At 44.7% G+C, this 21,288-nt stretch overlaps 2 protein-coding genes and 1 long non-coding RNA gene across 9 annotated transcripts in view; 1 reads left to right on the forward strand and 2 right to left on the reverse strand.

Moving 5' to 3' along the window:
* Nucleotides 1-14: 14 nt before the first annotated feature.
* LOC139827349 (uncharacterized) lies at nucleotides 15-12,579 on the forward strand. Of its 3 annotated transcripts, none has more exons than XR_011737877.1 (3): nucleotides 15-304; nucleotides 11,032-11,371; nucleotides 12,203-12,579. It is a non-coding gene; the product is annotated as an uncharacterized lncRNA (long non-coding RNA). The 3 variants fall into 3 exon arrangements; XR_011737874.1 differs by lacking the exon at nucleotides 15-304 and adding an exon at nucleotides 5,712-5,919; XR_011737870.1 differs by lacking the exon at nucleotides 15-304 and having other exon boundaries at nucleotides 9,076-11,371.
* A 2,019-nt stretch (nucleotides 12,580-14,598) lies between these two features.
* On the reverse strand, nucleotides 14,599-17,741 carry MLNR (motilin receptor). Of its 2 annotated transcripts, XR_011737865.1 has the most exons (3): nucleotides 16,965-17,741; nucleotides 15,964-16,122; nucleotides 15,083-15,166 (listed from the first exon to the last, which is right to left on the reverse strand). XR_011737865.1 is itself a non-coding variant. In XM_065852459.2 (2 exons), the coding sequence occupies exons 1-2, from the start codon at nucleotides 17,719-17,721 to the stop codon at nucleotides 14,853-14,855; spliced, it is 1,071 nt and encodes a 356-aa protein (XP_065708531.2). In that variant the 5' UTR covers nucleotides 17,722-17,741; the 3' UTR covers nucleotides 14,599-14,852. The 2 variants fall into 2 exon arrangements, 1 of the variants encoding a protein (XP_065708531.2); XM_065852459.2 differs by lacking the exon at nucleotides 15,964-16,122 and having other exon boundaries at nucleotides 14,599-15,166.
* A 268-nt stretch (nucleotides 17,742-18,009) lies between these two features.
* Nucleotides 18,010-21,288, reverse strand: part of FNDC3A (fibronectin type III domain containing 3A) — a 121,405-nt gene continuing 118,126 nt past the window's right edge. For all 4 annotated transcript variants that reach the window (XM_065858924.2, XM_065859004.2, XM_065859139.2 and 1 more), the window contains one exon: nucleotides 18,010-20,517. In XM_065858924.2, the coding sequence (XP_065714996.2) occupies nucleotides 20,203-20,517 (315 nt within the window). In that variant the 3' untranslated portion in view covers nucleotides 18,010-20,202. The remainder of the gene's footprint in view (nucleotides 20,518-21,288) is intronic.

Consider the following 21,288-nt stretch of genomic DNA (forward strand, 5'->3'; position numbering starts at 1 on the left):
GGCCGGCGGCGGTTGGTCAGCGGCGTTCTCAATAGCGGGACTTTAACGTTGGAGTTTGGGGGTGTTGGTTCTTGTCTGCTGGGTGCGGCCTCAGGGGTAGCATCAGCCCCGTGCACCGCGGCCCTGGCCCTCATCCCTAGCCTGGTCCTTGGCGGTCTCCCGAGGAAACCTCAAGCCCGCGGGCGGAAAAGGGACCCGAGGGACACTCAGGGTCGCTGGGCCGGGCCAGGCCAGGCCAGGCCAGGCCAGGCCAGCGTCTGCTCCCTAGCACGGGTGTTGCTTCTGCAGCCTGCTTGCCAGACAGGTGGTTTGCAGTGTGAGATGTTCTGTTTGTTGGTGTCATGTCTCTTGGCCTCTGATAAATGTTTTGCTAGTTCAGCTACTCTGGCTAAGTGTGTGAAAAATCGTGTTCCTTTCTTCCATTCTTGCAGCATGACTGTCCTTCAAGTGAGATGTTACCCCAGAAAAGCCCACCCTTACTGCTTGTTTCCTCTGGGGAATGAGTGGAGCTTCCCCAGGTGTCATTTTGTTGATAGAAACTGTGTCTTTCCAGTGCAGATCTGTTATATGGCAATTACCTCCATGTAGGAAAATGAGCAAGGCCATTTCTGTGAAAATGGACCTTTTTTTAATCTCTCAACATATGTGCTGTGGCTGCTGTGCTTTCTCTGCTGATGGCTGCCAGTAGTGATACCAAGCTCTTTGTGTATGAATCGATGTTCGTGCTCTGGAAGACTTGTTCCGGGGTTGCTGCTTTGACTATTTAAGGCCATGGTGAGAAGAAAGACTGCAAAAGAGCAGAAAAGGGGCTGGGGTTGTTTGGTGGGTTTTTCTGTTTCTTTGTTACTGGAGGGTTGTTGTGTTTTGTTTTGTGTGTTTTTTGGGTTTTTTTTAATAATCTTTGCCTTGATTTGAGTCAATAATTACTGGTGTATTTACCTCTTGGATATCAAGGCATTTGGCTTCTGAAAGATAAGCTAGTTAGTTCAATGGGATTTGACTGCCTCTGTTCTAGGCTAACAGGTTAATGGGCGTCAAATTAGAATATACCCAGACTTGGTATTTAGTATCTTCTAGGAAGAGAATGGCTTGTAATTAACTAGATAGTTTTTACTGATTAGAAAAGGGCTGTAGCATGCAATAGCTTCAAGATTTTGAAACTTAATACAAGGGAGTTACTTCATCCACAAACTGGGTACATTTGTAAAAAACCAATGAATGGTTCATGAAGGAAATGTGATACATTTCATTTCCTTCTGAAAGTGGCTGAGTTATCAGCTGGAAGTACATTAAGTTCCAAGAGGGCTGTGGGCTGAGTCTGGTGTAAAGAAAAAGAAGAACACTGTCAGCTATATGTTGCAGTCATTAAAAATAAATGCCCAAATCCTTTTCCAGGAAATACATTTCAAAGGACAAGCTTTCAGAAGGAGCCCAATGCCCACAGAAGTACACTCAAACTTTTTGCCTTGTTTTTGTGGGTTGAATCTCTTGACAATGCTGTGGAGAGTTGAAGAACAGACAAGGTACCAGCAGGCAAATCTGCACAGCTGGGATGATGTTAACGTCCCCTGATAAGTTTGCTACTTGGGCCTCCACTTCTTTTTCTCTGGTGGGAGACTCTTTTCCTGGAGCAATGCTTGTGGGATTCAAGGGCAGAAGGGGTTTTTTCCTCCCCGGGAACTCTGTTAAAAATAACAATGGTTCAGAGAAAGATTGGGAACTGCAGCTGAAGTTGTGCTTGTGATGTTTTCAGGAATGTTAAATGAGGACGCATTTTGATGGAGCTCTGGGAGCAGCTAGGCCTCACTGCAGAGACAGGATTACCTTGTCTTAGAAGAGCTTGCCCCAAAGTTTGGACTCTTTGCCAGGGAAACAGTGCAGCAAAAGTATGCCTGTGAAAGTCATCTCCCCTGAAAGTTATGGTTGTTGGTGTTTGTGCATGTGCCATGTTTAACATATTTTAATTTCTCTGTACCTAGCTCAGAGGTAGTTTAATTTTATGTGGAATCTTGCCCTCTGAAAATAATTCAATATTTGTGTATTGTTATGAAAGTGTGAGAGAAGCAGGAAAAAGCCCAAGACTGACATACCACTTCATGCATATGCAAAATTAACTGTTTGTCTGCTGCTTCATCCCCCCCACTCCTGGGAACTGGGGTAAAAGTGTGATGTTGGGGTAGTGTTGGCTCTCTGAACACCTGTGGTTAGCTGGGAAACAATTCTGGCTGTCTCATGTAGTGGCAAAGAATATAATTTTAGAGTTCAGTGGTGTTTACTTTCGCAGCAGATTGAAGTTCACTGCCTGGATGGGTCAGCCAAACTGGAAGGGGATCACAGACAGTTATTTTCTACAAGAGATGGCTTAGCTGCAAATGGTGCAGCTGGAACAAGAACCAGAGCCTCTGCTACTGTTCTCTACTTACTAGTGTTACAAAGGATTTGAGGCTTGTGCTCTGGCAGTTTATTCAGCTTTCACCATAGGTGTCTAGAGGGATCAGCCATCATTAATAAGCTCTGCTGGGCCTCATAAATCTGCCTGGTCTGTATAAACCAAGGCATCTACCTATGACCTATGGGTGTTTTGACCAGAGCCTCCGTGGTGGAGTGTTTAATGATTCTGTCACTTTTTTTTCAGTATCTGGGTATGTAAAAGCTTCTCTGTGGCTAAATTTTTTTTTTTTTTAGATAAATCCATAAATTTCTGTCACTTAAAAAAAAATTCAGAGCCAGTGGCTATAAAAATCCTATCTTGAAGAGTTTCAGGAGTGAGTACTAGACCATCTAGACTAAAAATTACTAAAAATATTCATGAGGATATGACCTGAATAAATACAGAATCTTTTGTGAATCTCAAAGTCAGAACAAGCCTAGAAACTGGATGAGGGCATGAATTAGGTTATGAATTGCTTGTCTCTGAGCATCCTTTTGTTTCCCAAATGGCCTAAAATGGATTCCTTTGCTGTGCAAGTTACTGATCATTGCATGATTATCCAAGATGAATGTTTTTCTGATTTGGAAAAAGTCCTTTCTAGACCCCATGTTTATGAAAGGCTACAAAATGATGTGTGTGTTTTCACTTACTGATCTCCCAAATGCGTCTGGACCATCGCCAAAAGCAGAAGAGAGACATTTTGTGTTAAAATAGATCTGCAGTAAGCTAAATCTGATGGGTAACACCTTTCGGTATGATCATCCCCTGGTATCCCCAAAACAAACCAATGCTTGCAAGAAGTCTCCCTGCTCTGTTAAATTTTGTGGTGGTTTTTCCACTGTGTTGGAGAAACGGCTTATCTCACCAGTAGCTTGTTGATTCAGGCCACAGCTCTTTGACTTGTGTGCTTAAGGGCTTCTATTCACAGCTGGGCATGGAGGTGAGGCTTTCAGGGCTCAACAAGCCCAAACTAAGTGGAAATCACAGCAACAGTTGCCTCAAAGTTGCAATTAGCTCATTGTGCTAACTGCTTTCTTCATAAGTAGTCTTCTTCATAAGACAGGAAGCAGCGTGATTTGCAGATATACTCTGTTCTATGATGTTTTTTCATCTAATTATTATATTGAACTTAAAAGCTCTCAGTGGACTGGGACTAACGTATTTGCTGCTCCTGTTTGCTTCCCATCAAAAGCTGCAGCTAAAAGCTGAAAGGCAACTGGTAACAGCATCTCTGTGGAGTGTGAGGAGGACACTTATTCACTTCAGGACCAAGAGAGACCATGTGATTCCCTAAAATCTGTCTACATGTGAATGGCACTAACCCTAGTGCAGAAAGCATCCCTGCCCAGGGACTAAATGTGCTTCTTTTGGCAAGATAACAGTGGAGAAGAGCACAGTAGAGGAACACAATGAGGAAGAGAGGTTCTTAGCCTCACTGTGCCTTTTAGATATAGTTCAAGGTATTCAGCATTTCCAGTTAACCAGCATGTTAACCTCTGAGCTGCCATTTGAGTATGTCACTTTACAGGTTGGCAAGAATTTCTGGATGGGCCTTTTCTGCTTGAATCAGACCTACTGGAAAACCTACTGCTTCTCAACAGCTGCAGTTTGTTCCTGCACCTGTGTTGTGCAAACCAAATTAATTCAAGTGACTGATTGCTTAGCACCCCTCTCCTCCCACCGTCTCCTTTACTTAGTGAACCCATTTGCTGCGATTTCTCATTCCAAGTGCCTGGAAGGCTCTCATCTCTGATATATTGTGTTTTGACCTCCTAGATGAGAGAAAGCACATTCCTAAAGCTCACTGCCAAAATGTCCTGTGGAAGCTGCCAGGTCAAACTGTCACATTGCTTGTGTTCTCAAACCTCTGACGTGTTTTCATTTGTGAAGGTACCTGTGATCTTTCAGTGCTACAAAGCTGTGCGATTGTCTCAGCTCATGAGCTTAAGGATTTTACCCTTTAGAGTAATTTAACAGCCCTTCAATATAAAAGTGTTTGCAGTGTTTACTCAGAATTTACTGAGCTGTTTTTCTGGGCTTTTCTGGTGCTTCTTGTAGCATCATCAGCATGGTTCTACACCCTCATCTTGATGGTGTATCTGGACTGAGAATCTCTTTCCTCATCACTGCCTCTTTTGGGGTTGATATGCTGAGAAAATGTGTTCCTACATCACATTTACCTGCTTTGCAGTGTCTTTCTGCACCTGTGCACTACAGGTTTTACATCCTGACACATGGTTTGCTGCACTGCCATTCACCCAGACTTTATACCTACCCCAAAGTCTTAGCTGGAGTAAATGATATACAGCGAAGCCAATCATCTGTTTCAGAACTAGTAAGAAGAGCTTACTGTGCTTAATTCCTGGGGTTTTGGATCTTTATTCATCTCTAGCAGTTCCACTCTGACCCTTGGTTTTCCCTCTGGATTTGAAAAAAAAACCTCCTTCCTCATAGAAAGCTTTACCAGTGAGCTACTAAACATCGCGGTAGCAGCTAGGCCCACCAGTTCATATAGGAGATATCTCCTATTTTTTTTTGCACTGTGCAAATACAACAAGCCTCTCTTTTTATCTCTGCAAGCCATGTTTAAAGAGTTTCTGCCAGTGATACGTTTTTTGACAAGTCACTAGAAGAAAGCTTTTGTGCTGCTGTCAGGCAAAGCCAGATACATCCTTCAGCCTCATCAGTCTGTTAAGTATGAAGAAGTATGTTAATAATAACTGAAATTACATCAAGCAAACCAACAGCAAGGAATTAATTATGTTAATTAAAACAAGAGAGGAAAATAAATCAATTTATAAGCAAGATGGCAATTTCTTCCTTCCAGTGCATTGCATTAAGAAGGGTTTACATGTACTTTTTGGAGGATAGGCTTTCACCTAGGGACAAGGGCATCTGTTGCATGTCAGCTATGCCACAGCTCGATGCTCCAGTGGGATGTAAATCTGGGAACTCTGATGCTCCAGACCTACGGAGTCAGGTTTGCTGGTGCTCTGTTCTCCACAGTTGTCACATTTCACCTCTGTGATGGATGCACTCAACACCTTGACCAATCTCATGGGAGTTTGGTTCAGTCTCCTAAAGGAAGAACAGACCGTGGCCATAACTGCGCTGAGAGCTCTAGTTCCAACCTGTTCTCTAAAAGCCCTCCCAGGAACAGGGTGACATAGTGAGCACTGAAGCATATGGATTTGGAAACTGTAACACCGACCATGCAATTAACACATGAATGGCAGGTGATTCTACCAAGACTCATTTATCAAGGAACAAAGATGTGGGTACAAGGAGTCTCATGCCTACCGTTTTCATCACAGGTAATTTGGCTATGAGCCAACCACTGTATTCTGTCGGTGTGGCAGCCTGAGGGAGCCGCCTTTGAGCTCTCCTGTAAGCAGCTGTCTGCATGGTAGTGATCTCCCCTGGAGCTGGGACACCTCTCATGGTTACTCCTTGAGGCTGAGGGACCCTTTACCAACTGCAGATATTTGGTAAATGACCGGTATCACACATAACCTTGTATTATAGCACACAAGTTTTCGAGTTCGTAACTTTGAATCATGATTATGTCCTCTGCAGTAAGTATTACCTTTATAATAGAGTGAACCTTGCCATTGAACTTTAAGTCTTACTTTTACAACATCCTACTTCAATAAAACCACTTTTGCTGATACCTTTCGTGATGGTTCTTTAACTGATCTAATTCCTACCTGCAATGAACTTGGATGTGTCTGCTTTCCCGTGAAGCCATCTCTGTGCCTGGTTTGTATCTCTGTTGGAACCTGTAGAGGGTAGATGTTGCTGTATAGTGAGGGTGTCTTTATTTAGGCACAGTAAAGACATAGTGTTGCTCTGGTATTAGAAGGGCAGTTGGTTTTGGCTCATACCAAGGTTTTGAAAGATCAGGGTGGGTGAGATGCTAATCCTGTGTCCATGGCCCTGCACAGGTTATCTGGGGTAGCTGCTGATGTAGATGCCCAGAATTTATATGTTCAACAGCTGAGTAATGAATTGTTTCACTGAGCCATATTAACCAACTGCATTTTATACCTGTATCATCCATTTAATCCACAGTGCTGTGTAAGGTTCCTTCAGATAATTGCATGTGCATACACACATTTTTGCAGATACAACAGTAACACAAGAATTTGCTGACATACTGCCACTGTGCTTTGAATCTGCCATGTCAATTAACACAAATTAACTTCTTAATTGCCGACAAACACTTGATAGTCTCCTAGACATCAAGATGTCAAGACAGGGTTTTATGTTACAAACTATGGCTCAGGAAAAGATAAAAATTCATCTTTTAGAAGTGGCTGGGATAAATGGCAAACATTTTCTGCATGTTTAAATTCTCTTAGGAAACTGTTTGTATAACTCTGATACAGAGAACAACCCAGATATCACACAAACAAAACCTGTATAAATGAACTTAGAACAGCTGGCGGAGTCCTTGCTTTATAAAGTAGCATGCTAAAGTATGCACAGTGGAAAGGGAAATATTTAGAGCTTATGGTGGCAGGAGTGTGATTTGTGACAGCTGAGATGCTGTGCAGGGAAACCTGCTCAGAGCAGGAGCCCCTCTGAGAACTCAGCCCTGGAGATGTTACTGTGGGAAGGTGATGGGTTTTCAGCCGATCTCGCAGGGTGTGAGCTGAGACACATTGGCTGTGCCTGGGTTGCAGTAGAAGAGCAATCTTTCAGGTGGCTGTAAGAAGAGTGCTTCAGTATTTTCTCAGTTTTCACCTACATATGGTCTTACATGGTCTTTGCAGGTAGCCACAGTGGTGGTAACTGGCATGCTGGTTGTTGCTGGACACCTAGGATCCAGGCTTTCAGTACAGGGTCTGGTGTTGAGCATGGCTGTATGTAACAGGGCACAGAGCTTGGACATCCTCCTGCCTGCTCTTCTACAAGAGGTCACCCAGCCTGGTTTCTGCACTTTGACCATGCTGCAAGTGGAGACCAAGAATGGTAGCACTGAGGTGGGAGATCTGGGCCTGAGGGCTCAGCTCCTGGGAATGCTTTTGGCCCACAGTGTTTCAGTTTCTGAAATACTTGTTTTACCATGAGAAGGTGAGGCACTTCTCTTGCGGCTTGTCCTCCTGGGCAAGCTGGAGGGAGGGTACAGAGGAGGGAGATGAACCAGGGACTTCATCCAAAAGCTTGGACTTTACGTCTCTATGCAACACTTCATCTTTAGCACTCGCTGCCTTTTTCATTGCTTTGAAAAAAGCAAGATGAGGAACTGTGCAAAAGTCAGTTTGATGGCAATGAAGACAGCATCTGTCATCTCCACAAAGTGGAGGCAGCAAAACCAACTGCGCAAACCCTCGATGTCCTGTTGCAGAAACTGTAGGCCTGAGTCCTTCCCTTGTGAGACAAGAGTGCAGCAGCTGGCTGTGCTGGCGGCACATGGAACCATGGGTAACTGGGTTATGAATGGCTCTTTCCATGCCAGTCACCAAAAGCAGCCAGTGGTGCCTCTTTCTTCCCCCTAACAGGGCCAGGTTGGTGCTGACAGCCTGGAAGCAATCGCTTTTGCAGTCACCTACAGATACTTGGAGTCCAACGCTCACCCAGTTATACTTTCTAGTAAACAGCAACCACTAAGACACAGCAGACATGTTTTGTGAGGTGATGAGCATCCCTTCGCTGTGGTAGGGTTCCTCCTGAACGGTGCTGAGTGCTAGTGGGGTCCTTTGGATGCTCAGCAACCACTTGGAGTTTGCTCCAGTGGCTTCAATGCGAGTGTGAAGTCTTGGGTATTCCACACCACCCTGTGGGTCTGTGACCCAAATTCATTCACAGGCCAGCTCCCCTGAGCTCAGGTGTGGGATATTGTTCCCTGTCATGTGTGTGATAAAGCTCGTGATTCTGTTATGTGACTGTTCCCAAAGGCTGTTGCCCAGCACAACACTGGCACTGTGTCTGCATTTCCTGTCTGCAAGCCAACAGAGCCAATTTCTTCTAAGGCTGTCTTTTTGAATAGCAGTTAAAATACAGTGATGTGTGCAGTCAAACAGTCTGGCTTGGATTTTTCTCCCTTTCCGTAACAGAGATTACTTGTCAATTTTTCTTATTGTTACGTTTCCTTCAGCAGTTCTGTACCATGTTTTGGTGACAAGAAGGCAAGAATTCAATTTTGTTTCCCTATTTAGAAAGCAATCCAGTATTCCTAGAGCCCAGACTAAAATGGAATGCATTTGACGTTTTTACATGGAAAGATATCCTGGAGACAGATTGCTCCTCACACACACATGCACTTCACAAAGCCAGAAGTGCCTGAAAAAAAGGAAAAAACAAAAAAGAAAATTGAGACTTTGGCTGTTACAAACTCCTGACAAGATCTGTTGTTTCTCACTAACAGCTGCAAAAGACCAAATCAGTTAGCGAGGAGAAAACACGTAAGGAGGGAATAGAGCATATGAGGATGAAATGGGGCAGCCTGCCCTTTTGCCCTGACTGAGCACGGTGCATCCCTCATGCTGTGGTCAGCACACAGCCTTGCTCCAGAGGATGAGATGAGACAGATATGGCTTGTCCAGGTGGGTCCAGGAGGCTTTGCTGAAGTCTGTTGGAATGAAGCTCTGAGAAGAGGTGATGCCTACAAGCTTCAAATAACTTCCGGGGCTGGGTGCAGCCTGACTTGGCGTCAACGGAATTGAACCCCTGGATTAAGAAAATGTTCATTGTGCTGTGATCAGCTGTTGGAGGAGAGGGGGAAACTCAGCCTCTCTCCAGGTTCCTCTTCTTCTGTAGTTGTGGACATCCTCTGCTTTCACAGCTTGCCTTTAGGAGCTATTTGCACAGCACAGACAAAGAGCAGAACTAAATTCAAATTAGGGAACTGATTTCCATGTTAAGATGGGCAAAATTTGTTGCATGGGAACTATATAATTGTTGGGTTTATGCTTCCCTTCATAATCAGTTTAGCAGAACAGCAGAATCAGTATGGCAGAAACAGAAACCAGGCCACTTCTTTTGCTGCTCTCAAAGTCTTCCTGGAATTGCTTTGCAACCTCTGCGGAGTTTCAGAGTGCAGAAACATTGCAGAGTCCCGCAGTGCGTGGGTACCCTGATATAACAGCAGACAGGGACTGAAGCTTGTGGAGCTGTCACGGGCTTCACCACACTCCCTGAGCAGGAACATAAACATTTGTAGTCATCTGACATGAAAGCCAAGTTTCTGAAAGCACTGACAGAGGGATCCGAGGGCCTTGTCTAGCATCCGTATTCTGGTGGTGATTCTCCTTCCATTCCAGGTAAATACACCCTCTCATCTTACCTGCATTTCTGCCTCTCTGTACTGCTTTCAGTGATTTCCAGATGATGCCTCTCAGGCTGTGCTGAATTTGGGCTCCTTGTTGCTAACTGCAGGGGCATTGACAAATCACGAGGTTTAGGACACTGTTGTAGCACATTATATCCGACTTGTACCCAGCTCTGGCTTTGGTTTGGAGACTTTTCAATAGACATCACAAGAAAGGTGAGTTCTCAGGGAGAGATTTGAAGGATGATGATTATCTTTGGCGTTATTTAAGGGGAGACCTTTCTCCAACCATGGAAGTGGGCTGAGGCACCAACACTGTTGTGTGGGGTCTCCCTCTATCCGCTTGCAGCAAATGTGGGTATGGAAATAGGCACCATGGGATGCTTGGCAGCAGGGTCAGCCTCTGGATAAGCAGAGAAGAATGACTGGCAAGGAGAGGGCAAAACTGTGAAGTGCCTGAAAGGTGAAGAATTACTTGGTTTAAAGCTGACAGATCTGTGTCATGTCTTGTGATTTTATTTTTTATTTTAATTTTTGTTTACTTTTATTTAGTGTTTCTATTTGAAGTCCTCAGTCCCCACCAACTTTGCTGGGGATTGAGCACAACTTTCCCCTGCCTCCACACCTGCCAGGGTTGCCCGATTTCTTGGTTGGAATCTATCTTCTTCACTGCACTTTAGGGTGCTCAGTTCTATCCCGCTTACCTGAAGAGCATCTATTGATTTTTGACTCCCTGGCAATGGTGTTATAAATGACCTATCACATTTAAGTGTGTGAGAAATTGGTTAAGGACTGCTCGTGTCTTGGCTGCGCTCAGGTGAAATTTCCTTACTCTCAGAAGATTCCTCAGAGGGTTTGTGGAGTCTCAGAGCATCATCCCTAAAACTGCATTATGCCCTATAATTTCTTGATATATCTCAATGTATGGCATTGAAGTGGTAACTGCGAGCTATGTGGTATCTGAGAGTCAGGACAACTGTCCCCGTGAGGCCAGACAGCCCTTCTCTGGTGCCAAGGGAACTGGTGCACTCAGCTGTGCTGGCCAGGAACGAAAGGGGAGCGAAGGCCTCCAAATGAGCCTCGGCACCTCGGGAGGCTCCAGCTGCCCCTTGAAGCACAAGACACAAGGTGAGACCTCCCCATGCACCAGCGGGCGGCTGGGATGCGAAGATGCAGCCTGTGCTGGATGCTGACCTTGTGGTTATGTCCCCAGCTGCACCTTGGGGACATGCCAAGGCTCAAGGGTGGCTGTGGGGTGGGATAAGGAGTGTTTGTCCACTGGCACGCTCCTGGAGTGACATCTGTTTATTTTCCTCCTTCTTTTCAGAAAGAAAAGTGGATCCAAGAAGTCAAAATGTGTGACACTGAGAGTTAAACCAGATATTATAGGTCAGGGAGGCCAGTCTGCTCCCAATAAGAGTCCCAACTCTTTCTGTGTTCCTTAGTGCTCCACATTGAGACCCTCTGGTGACAGGAAAAAGTGGAAACCTTGGCCTGAGACTGAGTAGGAGTCCATTACACCTATGTGTATATTTTTTCTGATTGGGAAATAAGCAATAAATCTCAACATGTCAACTTTATAGGAGTGAAAAGTGCTTTGGCTCCCTTATGAGCATCAACATGTGCAAATCGGGCTGGTTAAATGGAAAGAAACACTGGTTCTTACAGTAAGCAACAACTACTTTTCCATGTACATTTTAGAATGGAAATTCCATTTTTAGAATAGATTTCTAATAGCTGTTATCTAATTCAGATAGTCTAATACATACTTAATTAGAGTCATGTTAAGTGAAATGTTGGCATAGTGTTATCATACTGCAAATGTGAATAAAGTTATGTTAGAGCCAGGGAATATCATGCTCCAAATCATTGTGGAGTTATATGTACCATGTGTAGCTGTTTAATGAATAGATAGAAAACAGGAAGATTGTCAGAGTCTGACTTTCTGGCGCTTGCCCCAGTGTTGCCCCTTGCCGTGGCTGCCGTTTTCCCTGTTTCTGATACATCAGGATCATAAGTATGAGAAAACTTGACTATTGTTAGAATGAACCTGTGTCTTACTGGAGGGAATACTTAACTGAAGCTAACAGAGTGTGCGAACATGCATTCCCAGTAACTTCGGCAGCTTTGTTTATGGCTGCAGAAAGGGACAGCCTAGCATGTGACAGACTACTGACTTAAAAGTAGGTATCAGTATATTTATTCAGCAGTCACAGTGTCCTTCAGAGCGGGCTCACGGGAGGCTGGATAAGTGAGCGGCCAGGGGTAGATCTCGTACTAATGATCTGTTCATCAGAGCCCATCGCTCTTTCTCTGTCACAACTGTTTAGACTGTAAAGCTTCCACAAGCTTTATGTCCCTGTGTCAAACTAGTAAGATTTTGCAGATGTAGCCTCCCTCCCAGAAAAGGGTTTTCCTGGATTTGCAGGGTGTCTCTTCTCAACTTGTCCTTCAGCTACCAGCTCGCTCGCTCTCTTTTTTTTTTTTTTTAATTGCAGTGTTTGGCAGCTTCGCAAGCGTGGGGCAGACAGTCAGTGAGCATTGACGAGGCCACGGGCGCCTGGGCGGGAGAAGCTGACCCTGCGTCACCAAAGCCTGTGGGACCTGGTGAGGGTCCCCCCTGCACCACCGCGATGCCGGGACGGAGCTGTCACTTTAGGCTGCGGTCCGCAGGAGGAGTTTCTTTCTGATCCGTCCGGAAAAAAGCCTGTTAATGTGTTAAATAATGAACAGGTTTAGATCCTTTACAAACTTGGTTTAACATCTTCCTAAGCACAATGATGCTCTGGCAAGTCTCCAGGGTCAGTCACAGGCTGTGTCTAATCACTGGTTTTCCTTCCTTTGCATTCAGCGTAATTAAATGTTCTCTTAAAAACCAGAGTACCTTGACATGTTTTCTTATAATCTATTTTTGTGCTTTTCTTTTACATCCCCCCATTTTATCTCTCTTTTAAAAATTACCAGTCAACGTCATCACTTCTTTCTCTCTGCTTGACAAAGTTGCTCTGCACCACTTGTCCATTCTCCCTTATATTTTACAGCCAGTTCAGAAGCTATTCTGAAATACTTCTTCTAAAGATAGCCTGGCTGCATCTAAACACAGAGTTCATGGGAATAAATAAGACAGTGCTATTGTTTTGTTTACATTATCTCTTTACACAATCCAGTACCAACTGCTGGAGACAGCCGTGCCTGGTTAATTCTGAGGAAACTCCCCAAACTCCATCAGTTTCCAAAGCCCTTGTTCTGGTGGTGACAGGGCCTTAACAAAAAGGTGCTGCAAGCTCACCAAGGTGGTTTGCTCTGCGTGCAAAAGGGTATTTATAACAGGAATACAAATGACTTACTCAGAAAACCAGCCCATTTAGTTTGGGTTGAAAGGGACCTTCCAAGAACCCCACTAGAGCATTTCCCTCCTTCTGCCTGCTCACAGCTTGTGCTCATGGTACCTATGCAACTGCTTTTGGGGAAATGTCTGCTGGGGAAGTGTTTACCTCCCAGTGCAATTTAGTAGCTGGTGATGAAGCAAAAGCCTTCACCAGCAGTGCACAGACGTGCAGAAGAGGCTCGACAGCCATGGATCAATGTGACAAAGCTTTTTTTTCCCCTCAGTCAACATGCGTTGCTGTTAAAAATAACTTGTCCAAACAAACACAAAATAGCAGCTGTTCTTTTATTATAATATAACATTTTAATGACACATCCCTCCCTGCCCAGCAAAAGCAACTCAAACCAAGCCCTTCAAACAACTGCTCTCCCTCAGCTTGAAGCCAAGAGAACAAAGCTTAATGTGTGTGCCGTGAGATAGGGCTTTTTTTAAAGAGCTTTAGTTGTTGTTGTTGTTTGTTTGTTTGTTTGTTTTTAATTCAGTGACTTAGAGCTATGGATTGTTAAATGGATTTTAAAGTCCGGGGAAGGCTTGAGTTTAACTTCGCCGTCTTGAGATGTCTGAGCTGGACATTTATTTCTGCCTTCGCATGGCATCAAACACTGTTGCAGTAAACACCACTGTTATTTTTTTGATCCACAGACACATTAATTAACAAAGGCTAACAGACAACCAAGGAGAAGCATGTCCATAACAGCAGTGGTGCTCCTGTACGTAGAGTCCCACTTCATTGATTCTGGTCCAGATTTTTCTGGTCCTGTCCTGCGACTACTCCCAGCTCTTCCTCACAACAAGCTCTTCTTCCTAAGTCGTGTCTTTTAAGTTGGTACTTAAAGCCTTTGCGGAGCAAAATCAGGGAGTTGGCTTTGGATGCAGTGCAGCATTATGTAGCAGTAAGGCCTTTGTGTAGCCTGGCACATTCAGTGATGGGTCTCGTTTGTGGGGACATGAGTTAACTCAGCATATTATTTGCATGTGCAGTATATAACATGACACAGTGGAGACATACCACTAACATTAACCAAACACTATGGGTCTATCATGAGGAAGTTATCAGGAATATCTAAACTCTTACAGATATAGGGGATTGGTTGCTAGTGTATAAGAGACCTTTGATCGCATAGGTCAGACCAAAAGGGCTTAAGGCTTCTGTGCAGAGGAGAGGCTTTCCCAAAGGAAGAGTCAGCGAAGCAGCCTGGGAAACTTTCCTTTGTGATTACACCACCAGGTACTAAAAACACACGCACCCCCCCCTCCTTCTTCCAAGGTTGTTCAGGATGGTGGGTGATTTATTTTGCATCCATCTTCTTGTTTAGTAAAATCTCGTTTATAAGAAAATAATTTTAAAATAATTTTAAAATGGCAAAAGTTTTCTGGGAGTTTTACCCATTTCTGCACCCAAGCAGAGCTGCTCCCTCAAACTCCCTCCTCTTTTGCAGTCCCCAATGTTAAGATTTTTAGAAAACGCTATAGTTTGCACAGAATACGTATGCCATGAGCAACATGTAATAAATTGAAACCACAGTTTTACTGCTAATTTACTCCAGCTTTTCCTATTGAGTTATCTTTCACGCATTGCACATCATTCCCACCACTTCATGGTCTCCGCTTGTTCTGTTAACAAAAATATAAGTATTCCAGAATACAAACGGTTAGAAATACCACATGCCCTGACAAATATGCGTCCTTTTGTGACTCTCCTGTGAAAAGGAAGATCCTCTCCGTTGCAGAGAAAGCCTGGAGAAGCGCGGGCTGCAGTCTCAGAGGCTGGTGGCGTATTCGTGCCGAGTGCTAGCGCTGCTCTCCGTGCAGCCACCAGTGTCTTTCGTGACCGTGAAAGCCCTTTCTGCTCCCCGGTGCGGCAGCAGCAGCCTGTAGGCTGCTGCCCTGTACTTCTTCGAAATCAGGTTGTAGAGGATGGGATTGATGGATGCGCTCAGGTAGAAAAGCTGCAGGGCAAATATATTGAAGTACTGGGAGAACAGCATCATCCTGGTGTCCTGGGTCTTTATAAAAATGATCCTGCCGATGTGGAAAGGCAGCCAGCAAATTACAAAGGCCAGAACCACCACAGCTGTAAGACAAAATTAAACACACGATAGTTAAGGAGCGGGTTAACTACTGAACCAGCCAGTAAACTAAATTTTACATGGCTGTTTTTGCAGGTTCTTCTAACTGGTACAAGTGATATATAGAAATAATAACAACTTTAAATCGTTGGAAAACCATGGAAACTGGAATAGCACCAAGTCTGATTGTTACTCTTTGGATTAAAAGGTAACTGGTAAATTCTTCAGCTAAACCATGACATGAGTTTGCCGAGAAAAATGGAAACAACCAGCAGTGTAACAGCCATATAATAACATCAGGCACAACAAAGATTCCCTTCGACTAAGTCTTTTGTGCCATGTGTGTGATACGGCAACAAAACTCAGACTAAGAAGAGCTGTGCTTGCGGCTGCCGCTCCATTCGCTACAGAGCTGTTCTTCAAAATACCTACACCACTGAAAAAGACTCTGGTGTAGGGGCTGCACCTCCGTCACCCGAGCTCCCACTGAACTCACACTGCTGTTAACGGGATGGTTTGTAACACAAAGACTTACAGTGTAGTTTGTCTATTGATTATTTTTGTTTTCCACTGAAGCTCACATCCCCAGACAATAACTGGACTAGATGGATCTCCAGCCCGAGTCACTCCAGCTGTTGTCAGGGTCTTGCCTCGCATTTTGGCACAACACAAATAAAACCACTTTTGCAATGGCGAATTAGCAGGAGCAGATGAGGAACAATTAAATAAACAGATTACTGTATCCATAGTTTTTATTATTTTTGTTTATAAATGCAAGTAAATTAAATAAATAATCACTTACAGAGTATCCTTTGTGTTTCTTGGAGCTTAAAAAAAGGGATATAGCCAAAGCAAGTTTATGCCTGAAATCCATCACACGCGTCGTGCTGCTGGCTCTTTGAGAGAAGGGGGAATTGGTCTGGTTCAGTGGGTTCCGAGGAGATCACGGACACAGGTGTTCCTGTTGGAAAACCTTGTCTCTATTCCAATGTAAATACCTTCCTCAAATAAGTCAGCAAAATCTACTCTCTGTGGTTTATTAGTTTATTATGTTTGTGCTATCCGACTGGTTACATCCTTGGTAGAAGTCTCCCATGTAGCCCCTAAAACCTTCACTAAAAGCAGAAAAAAAAAAAACCAAGCCAAGGCATTTTGTTTTACGCTTATAAATCAATCATTGGATTTTTTTGTTTGTTTATTTTTCTTCACATTGGTCACTGTTTAGAAACTTTAAAGCCCCAGGGCAGACTGGGATCTCTAACTTTGCAGAGCCTGATGCTAGGTTAATGAATGTATGACCAAGAAAACGAAGTAAAAATTAACAGCATCAGCAGGAAGGGCTTTGGTATTGTGTGATTTGCCTGCAAACGGCTCGTAAGGGTTAAGCTGCTGTTTTTCAGCCTGCTTGGGCAGCCAGTGGATTTTCTCCTAGGAGAGCTACAAAAGGCTGCTAAGAAAATCAAACTTATTTTTCTGAGGCAGATTTACTACCCAGAGGTGTTGCTGCTCACTGGAAGCGACTACTAAGTTGCAGAGTGCCTTGTATTTGGCTCTGCCTGGTAAAATTCAGAAAAGCGGTAGTTCTGCAGAAGGCAGTCACACTGCTGGATGTGCAAGGCTACACCAGGTGAAGCCTCAGCCGTGAGGGAATGAAATTCCTGCTATGATGATCCCTGGGAGCACAGGAGGGCTCAGCAGCACAGCTAGGAGGTTCTCCTGCACTATCCCTGCCCTGCGTGGGACCAGCCCCGGGCCAAGCCCCAGCCGTGAGCTGCCAGCACAAGGAGGGACAGAAGGACTCACCCAAGATCTTGACGGTCTGGCGGTGCTCCTTCTCCCGGAGGGCCGCGTTGGGGCCCCGCAGGCGGGCATTGCTCTGCCACAGCTCCCGGCCGATTAAGCCGTAGAGGACATTGAGGCAGATGACAGGCAGGACGAAGTAGGAGGTGGTGACCCAGAACATGGTGGCCAGCAGGCCGGAATCCACAGCCTGTGGGGTGGGCTTGCACTCGCGGCTGAAGTCGGTGTGGTTGTCGGGCTGCTCCACGTCAACCAGGAAGAAGAAGGGGCCAGCAGAGAGGAACGCAAAGGCCCAGAGAATGCCGATGATGGCCTTCACCCGGCGCTTGGTGACCATCACCTTGGCCTTGAGGGGGAAGCAGATGGCCAGGTAGCGCTCCACGGTGAGGGCGGTGATGTGCAGGATGGTGCAGTAGGTGCAGCCCTCGCTGAGGTAGTGGGAGAGGCGGCACAGCAGCTGCCCGAAGATCCATGGCCGGGAGCGCCAGAGGCGGTAGAGGTCGAAGGGCAGCCCCAGGAGGATGAGCAGGTCAGAGACGGCCATGCTGCCCAGGTACAGGTTGGTGGTGTTCTTCATGTCGCGGTAGCCGCGGATGACCAGCACCGTCAGGACGTTGCCCGCCACGCCGACCACGAAGAGCCCCAGGCAGACGGCCGTGACGGGGACGAGCACCCGCACCGGCAGCGCCAGGCACAGCCGCTCGTCGCAGGGCGGCCACGGCCAGGGCTCGCCCCCGCTGCCGTTCCCGCCGCCCCACATGCCGCCAGGGAGCGCGGCCGCCTCAGCCCCCGAAGCTGCCGCCGCTGCGGGGGACGCGCCTGCCCGGGGCAGCGCAGCTCCCCCGCCCCCGCCCCGCCCCGGGGGCTCGGGGCCGCAGGTACCGCCCGGCCCGCCCCGCGGGGCCGCCGCTCCGGAGCCCCCAGGGAGCGCGGCCCCGGGTGTCCCCGCCCGCCCGGGGGCAGCGGCCGCATCGCCCCCGCCGGAGCGAGCACAAGCGCTCGGGCAGCGGCGCGACCCGACCCGCCAACAGCACCGACCAGCACCAGCCAAAAAGAAGGATACTTTTATTTTCCACAGATTTTTAAAGATACTTTGCTACATAGTTTATGTATTTTTTCTATCAGACTATACAGGTTCGTCTTCATGGAGTCCGACGTTGTACAATTGTAAAGTGATATGTTTGGTAGTGTATCTATAACGTTTTAAAAAGTTTAGAGGTTTTTTTTTTTTCTTTTTAAATTTATTTTTGGAATGTACAGTATATGAGGTAAAATTAAGATTACATTAAAAACTGTCTTCAATGCAGTAATACGCACTGAGGCTCGAATGGCAAATACACTATTAAATGACTATCAAAAATAGGAGCTCATTTGAATTTTACTATGAAAAACATAAGTCACTGCAGATTAACTGTAGTAACAAATCTTACCGTTTTAGACATTCAACCGTAAGAAATCTTCGGGCTGGTACACGCAACCTCATTTGCACTGCCAAACATGGCACTTTTAAGAAGGTTCTAGAAAACATCAGTTATCACGGTATCCTGTGGGAAGGTATCAGCCTATACATACAAATGACAAATTTGAAATAAAATGTAAACATACAGTACATTTTAAAGACAGATCGTTCTAGCCACGTGGAGGCCAAGTTCTTCGCCATTTCTGTTTTTCTTTTTTTAAAAAAAAACGAAACTCAGCAACATTATTCTACAGCACAGATCATTGGACGTATAAACAATTACAATACATGCCCGTTCTAATATAAGAGAAATTCTTCAGAGATCTTCAAAGCACAAGACAGAGGTTCCTTTTTTATTATTAAGACTGACAGAAGTGTTTAATTCCATTAAAAATGCTAAACTGAACACAACTAGAAGTCATTAATGATCCACTATCTTGTAACTCAAATAAATTAAAAATAGCTAATTACAAAGTGTATAACAAATAACATAAGTGTGATGAGACAAGGATTTTTTTGTGTGTTTTTTAAAGATAGTTTCACTACAAGCTTTGTGTCACTGGCAATCATTGACATCTAGCAAGATGTTCAATGGGATACTTGATAAAATTCAGTCTGGTCATCCAAGAACTCACAAAAATGCAAGCTCACAAAACATTGATGAGTTATGCAATTGCAAAGTGCTCTAATGCAACATTAACTACATGCAATCAACAATTTGGTACAGTATCCAAAGAGACATTACATTAAACATTAGGATCTCAAGAAAAAAGCAGCTTTAAGTTTCCTGGTGCAAGTTACTAAGCTTTGTCTTCCGATTTGGTGCCCCAAAGGGAGAAAGAAGGAAAGAAAGAGAGAAAGAAAGAAGAAAACAGAAGAAAGGCAGTGCTTGATTCTGGTGGATATGGCAAGTGAGTGTTGGGGAAACAGCAAAAATTCAGTAATGGTGTTTATCTCAAAACATCTATTAACTAGCCAAAATCAGAGGGCACAGACATCTGTATAAACTGCATCCAATTAAAGGTCAACTTCGGAAATGTGTTTGTCAGTTTAAATAAGTTTAAGAAGTTCTCTCACACTCTCCCTTCTATATTCATAGGAAGGTAAAAGAGGCATTTTTTAAGTAAACATCAAATCCTGGGGGTAAGATAAACCACTTGTGCCACCCCCTCGTAGTCTTTCAAAAACATATACTTGCAGTGAAGAACTCCACATTTATCAGATAAGAAGCTTCCTTCATGCAAACTCTTCCCTCCAGTTTATTATTTGCTGCCTGAGAAAAGCCCCTTCTGTTTTTAAGCATAAATCCTGCTTCCCAAATAATTAAGACAAATGAGGAGGTAGAAATACAGCGCTAAATTGCTTTCACAGCATCAGATTAATATTGTATACAGCACAAGTTTGCTAGTTTAAGTTTTAAATGCGATCTACACATTCTTCCCTGTTATGGTCGCAACCCTTACAAGTGGGGGCCAGGAAACCATTTTTACGCTCGTGTTTACCGGTGAAACCCTTTTCATTAAACACTGCTCGCCTGCCCCGTATAGTTTGTACTGCAAGAAGGCATATTAAACAAAAGATTGTATTTCTGTGGCTTGCGTTCGAATAACGTGTGTCAGCCTATACCTACCAGTAAGCATCTGAAAGTGGCTGAAAAGGTTCGCACCAGTCCCAATGCCGGTGCTAAACGCCTGGTTTTGTAAAAGCAAGAGAACAGAATTACTTTTAGATTATGAGAAAGTAAAATGTAATGGGCAGCGTTCTAAAATAAATCTCTTTTCTTCACTTTATTACAAAGTACTGAATGATAACAGCGATCAGAATGGAAAAGATAGCAAAAAGTGCGAGGATGACAGCAGCGCACACTTGGTCGCTCTGTGACCATTGTGTCCTTGTGGTCTGCACAGTGTCCTTGTTGGTGCTGGCCGGCGGTTCGGTCCTCTGAGAGATGAAGAGCACGGGTGCGCTGTAGGGGCCCACCAGGTCCTGGTGACCCACTGTCTCTTGGCACTGGCGAACGGCACACACGCGGAAACGGTATTCGCAGTTCAGCTGGAGCCCCGTGTAGCGAAACGACCAGTCTGGACCCTTATAAATCTGGCAAAAAGTGTGTGGGGGGGAAAAAAAGGACATGTGAAGTAAAACCACCCTATATACACATCTATATCTCAGGATGCTTTTGTTTATGGTGAAGGTAACTGCAAAAAGCATGACTCCTCACTGGTGTTTTCACCTATGCAAGGAAAAATGGACAAAAAGCTCACAAAGGCAATTTAAATGCCAGATAAAGTCCCCAGTCCTTTTGGTGAAATGCAGGAAAAGGACTACAAGTGCTTTTACAGCATGATGAGTGCACACCAAAAAAACTCTGTTGGAAACCCCAGTGTTGAGGTGTTTTAGTGACCACTTAAAATGTAAATATTAATGCTACACCATGAGATGTAATATACAATCTTATCACAGGATTTTAGGTAATTAACTCTGTACCACACTACTTCATTAAATCTAATCCAATGTACTTTATTGTTGTTAAGACACTGTGTATTTAAAATACTATAATTTACCCCAGTAAACATTGTATCAGGAAGGCTGCAAGGAGTTTTCTCCAATTCTTCATGTCACCAGTTCCCAAGGCAGAGGTGACTTCTCGGGGTGCTCTCCACGGGCCTCCCCGCTGGCTGGGTAACACAAGGAGACTCTCCTGTTCAGTTCACAACTCTGGCATGGAGTACCTAATTCACTGAAATCTAAATGCTGTTTTCTCAAATTAATTAATATACAGCTAGGGAAAGGTCCTATAATACCCAATGAAATTGCACGCAGGTGCAATGTTGTGCTTATAGGCATGTTGATAGGTACTGAGCTATT

The sequence above is a fragment of the Patagioenas fasciata genome, chromosome 1 (genome assembly GCF_037038585.1).
Source record: "Patagioenas fasciata isolate bPatFas1 chromosome 1, bPatFas1.hap1, whole genome shotgun sequence".
NCBI lineage: Eukaryota > Metazoa > Chordata > Aves > Columbiformes > Columbidae > Patagioenas > Patagioenas fasciata.

What these genes read in the sequence shown, in the direction of transcription:
- MLNR (XM_065852459.2), bottom strand. Translation starts at nt 17,721, where the DNA reads ATGTGGGGCGGCGGGAACGGCAGCGGGGGCGAGCCCTGGCCGTGGCCG. An exon ending in CCAGACCGTCAAGATCTTGG is followed by an intron (nt 15,167 to 16,964) that starts GTGAGTCCTTCT and finishes TTTGTCTTACAG; the next exon opens with CTGTGGTGGTTCTGGCCTTT.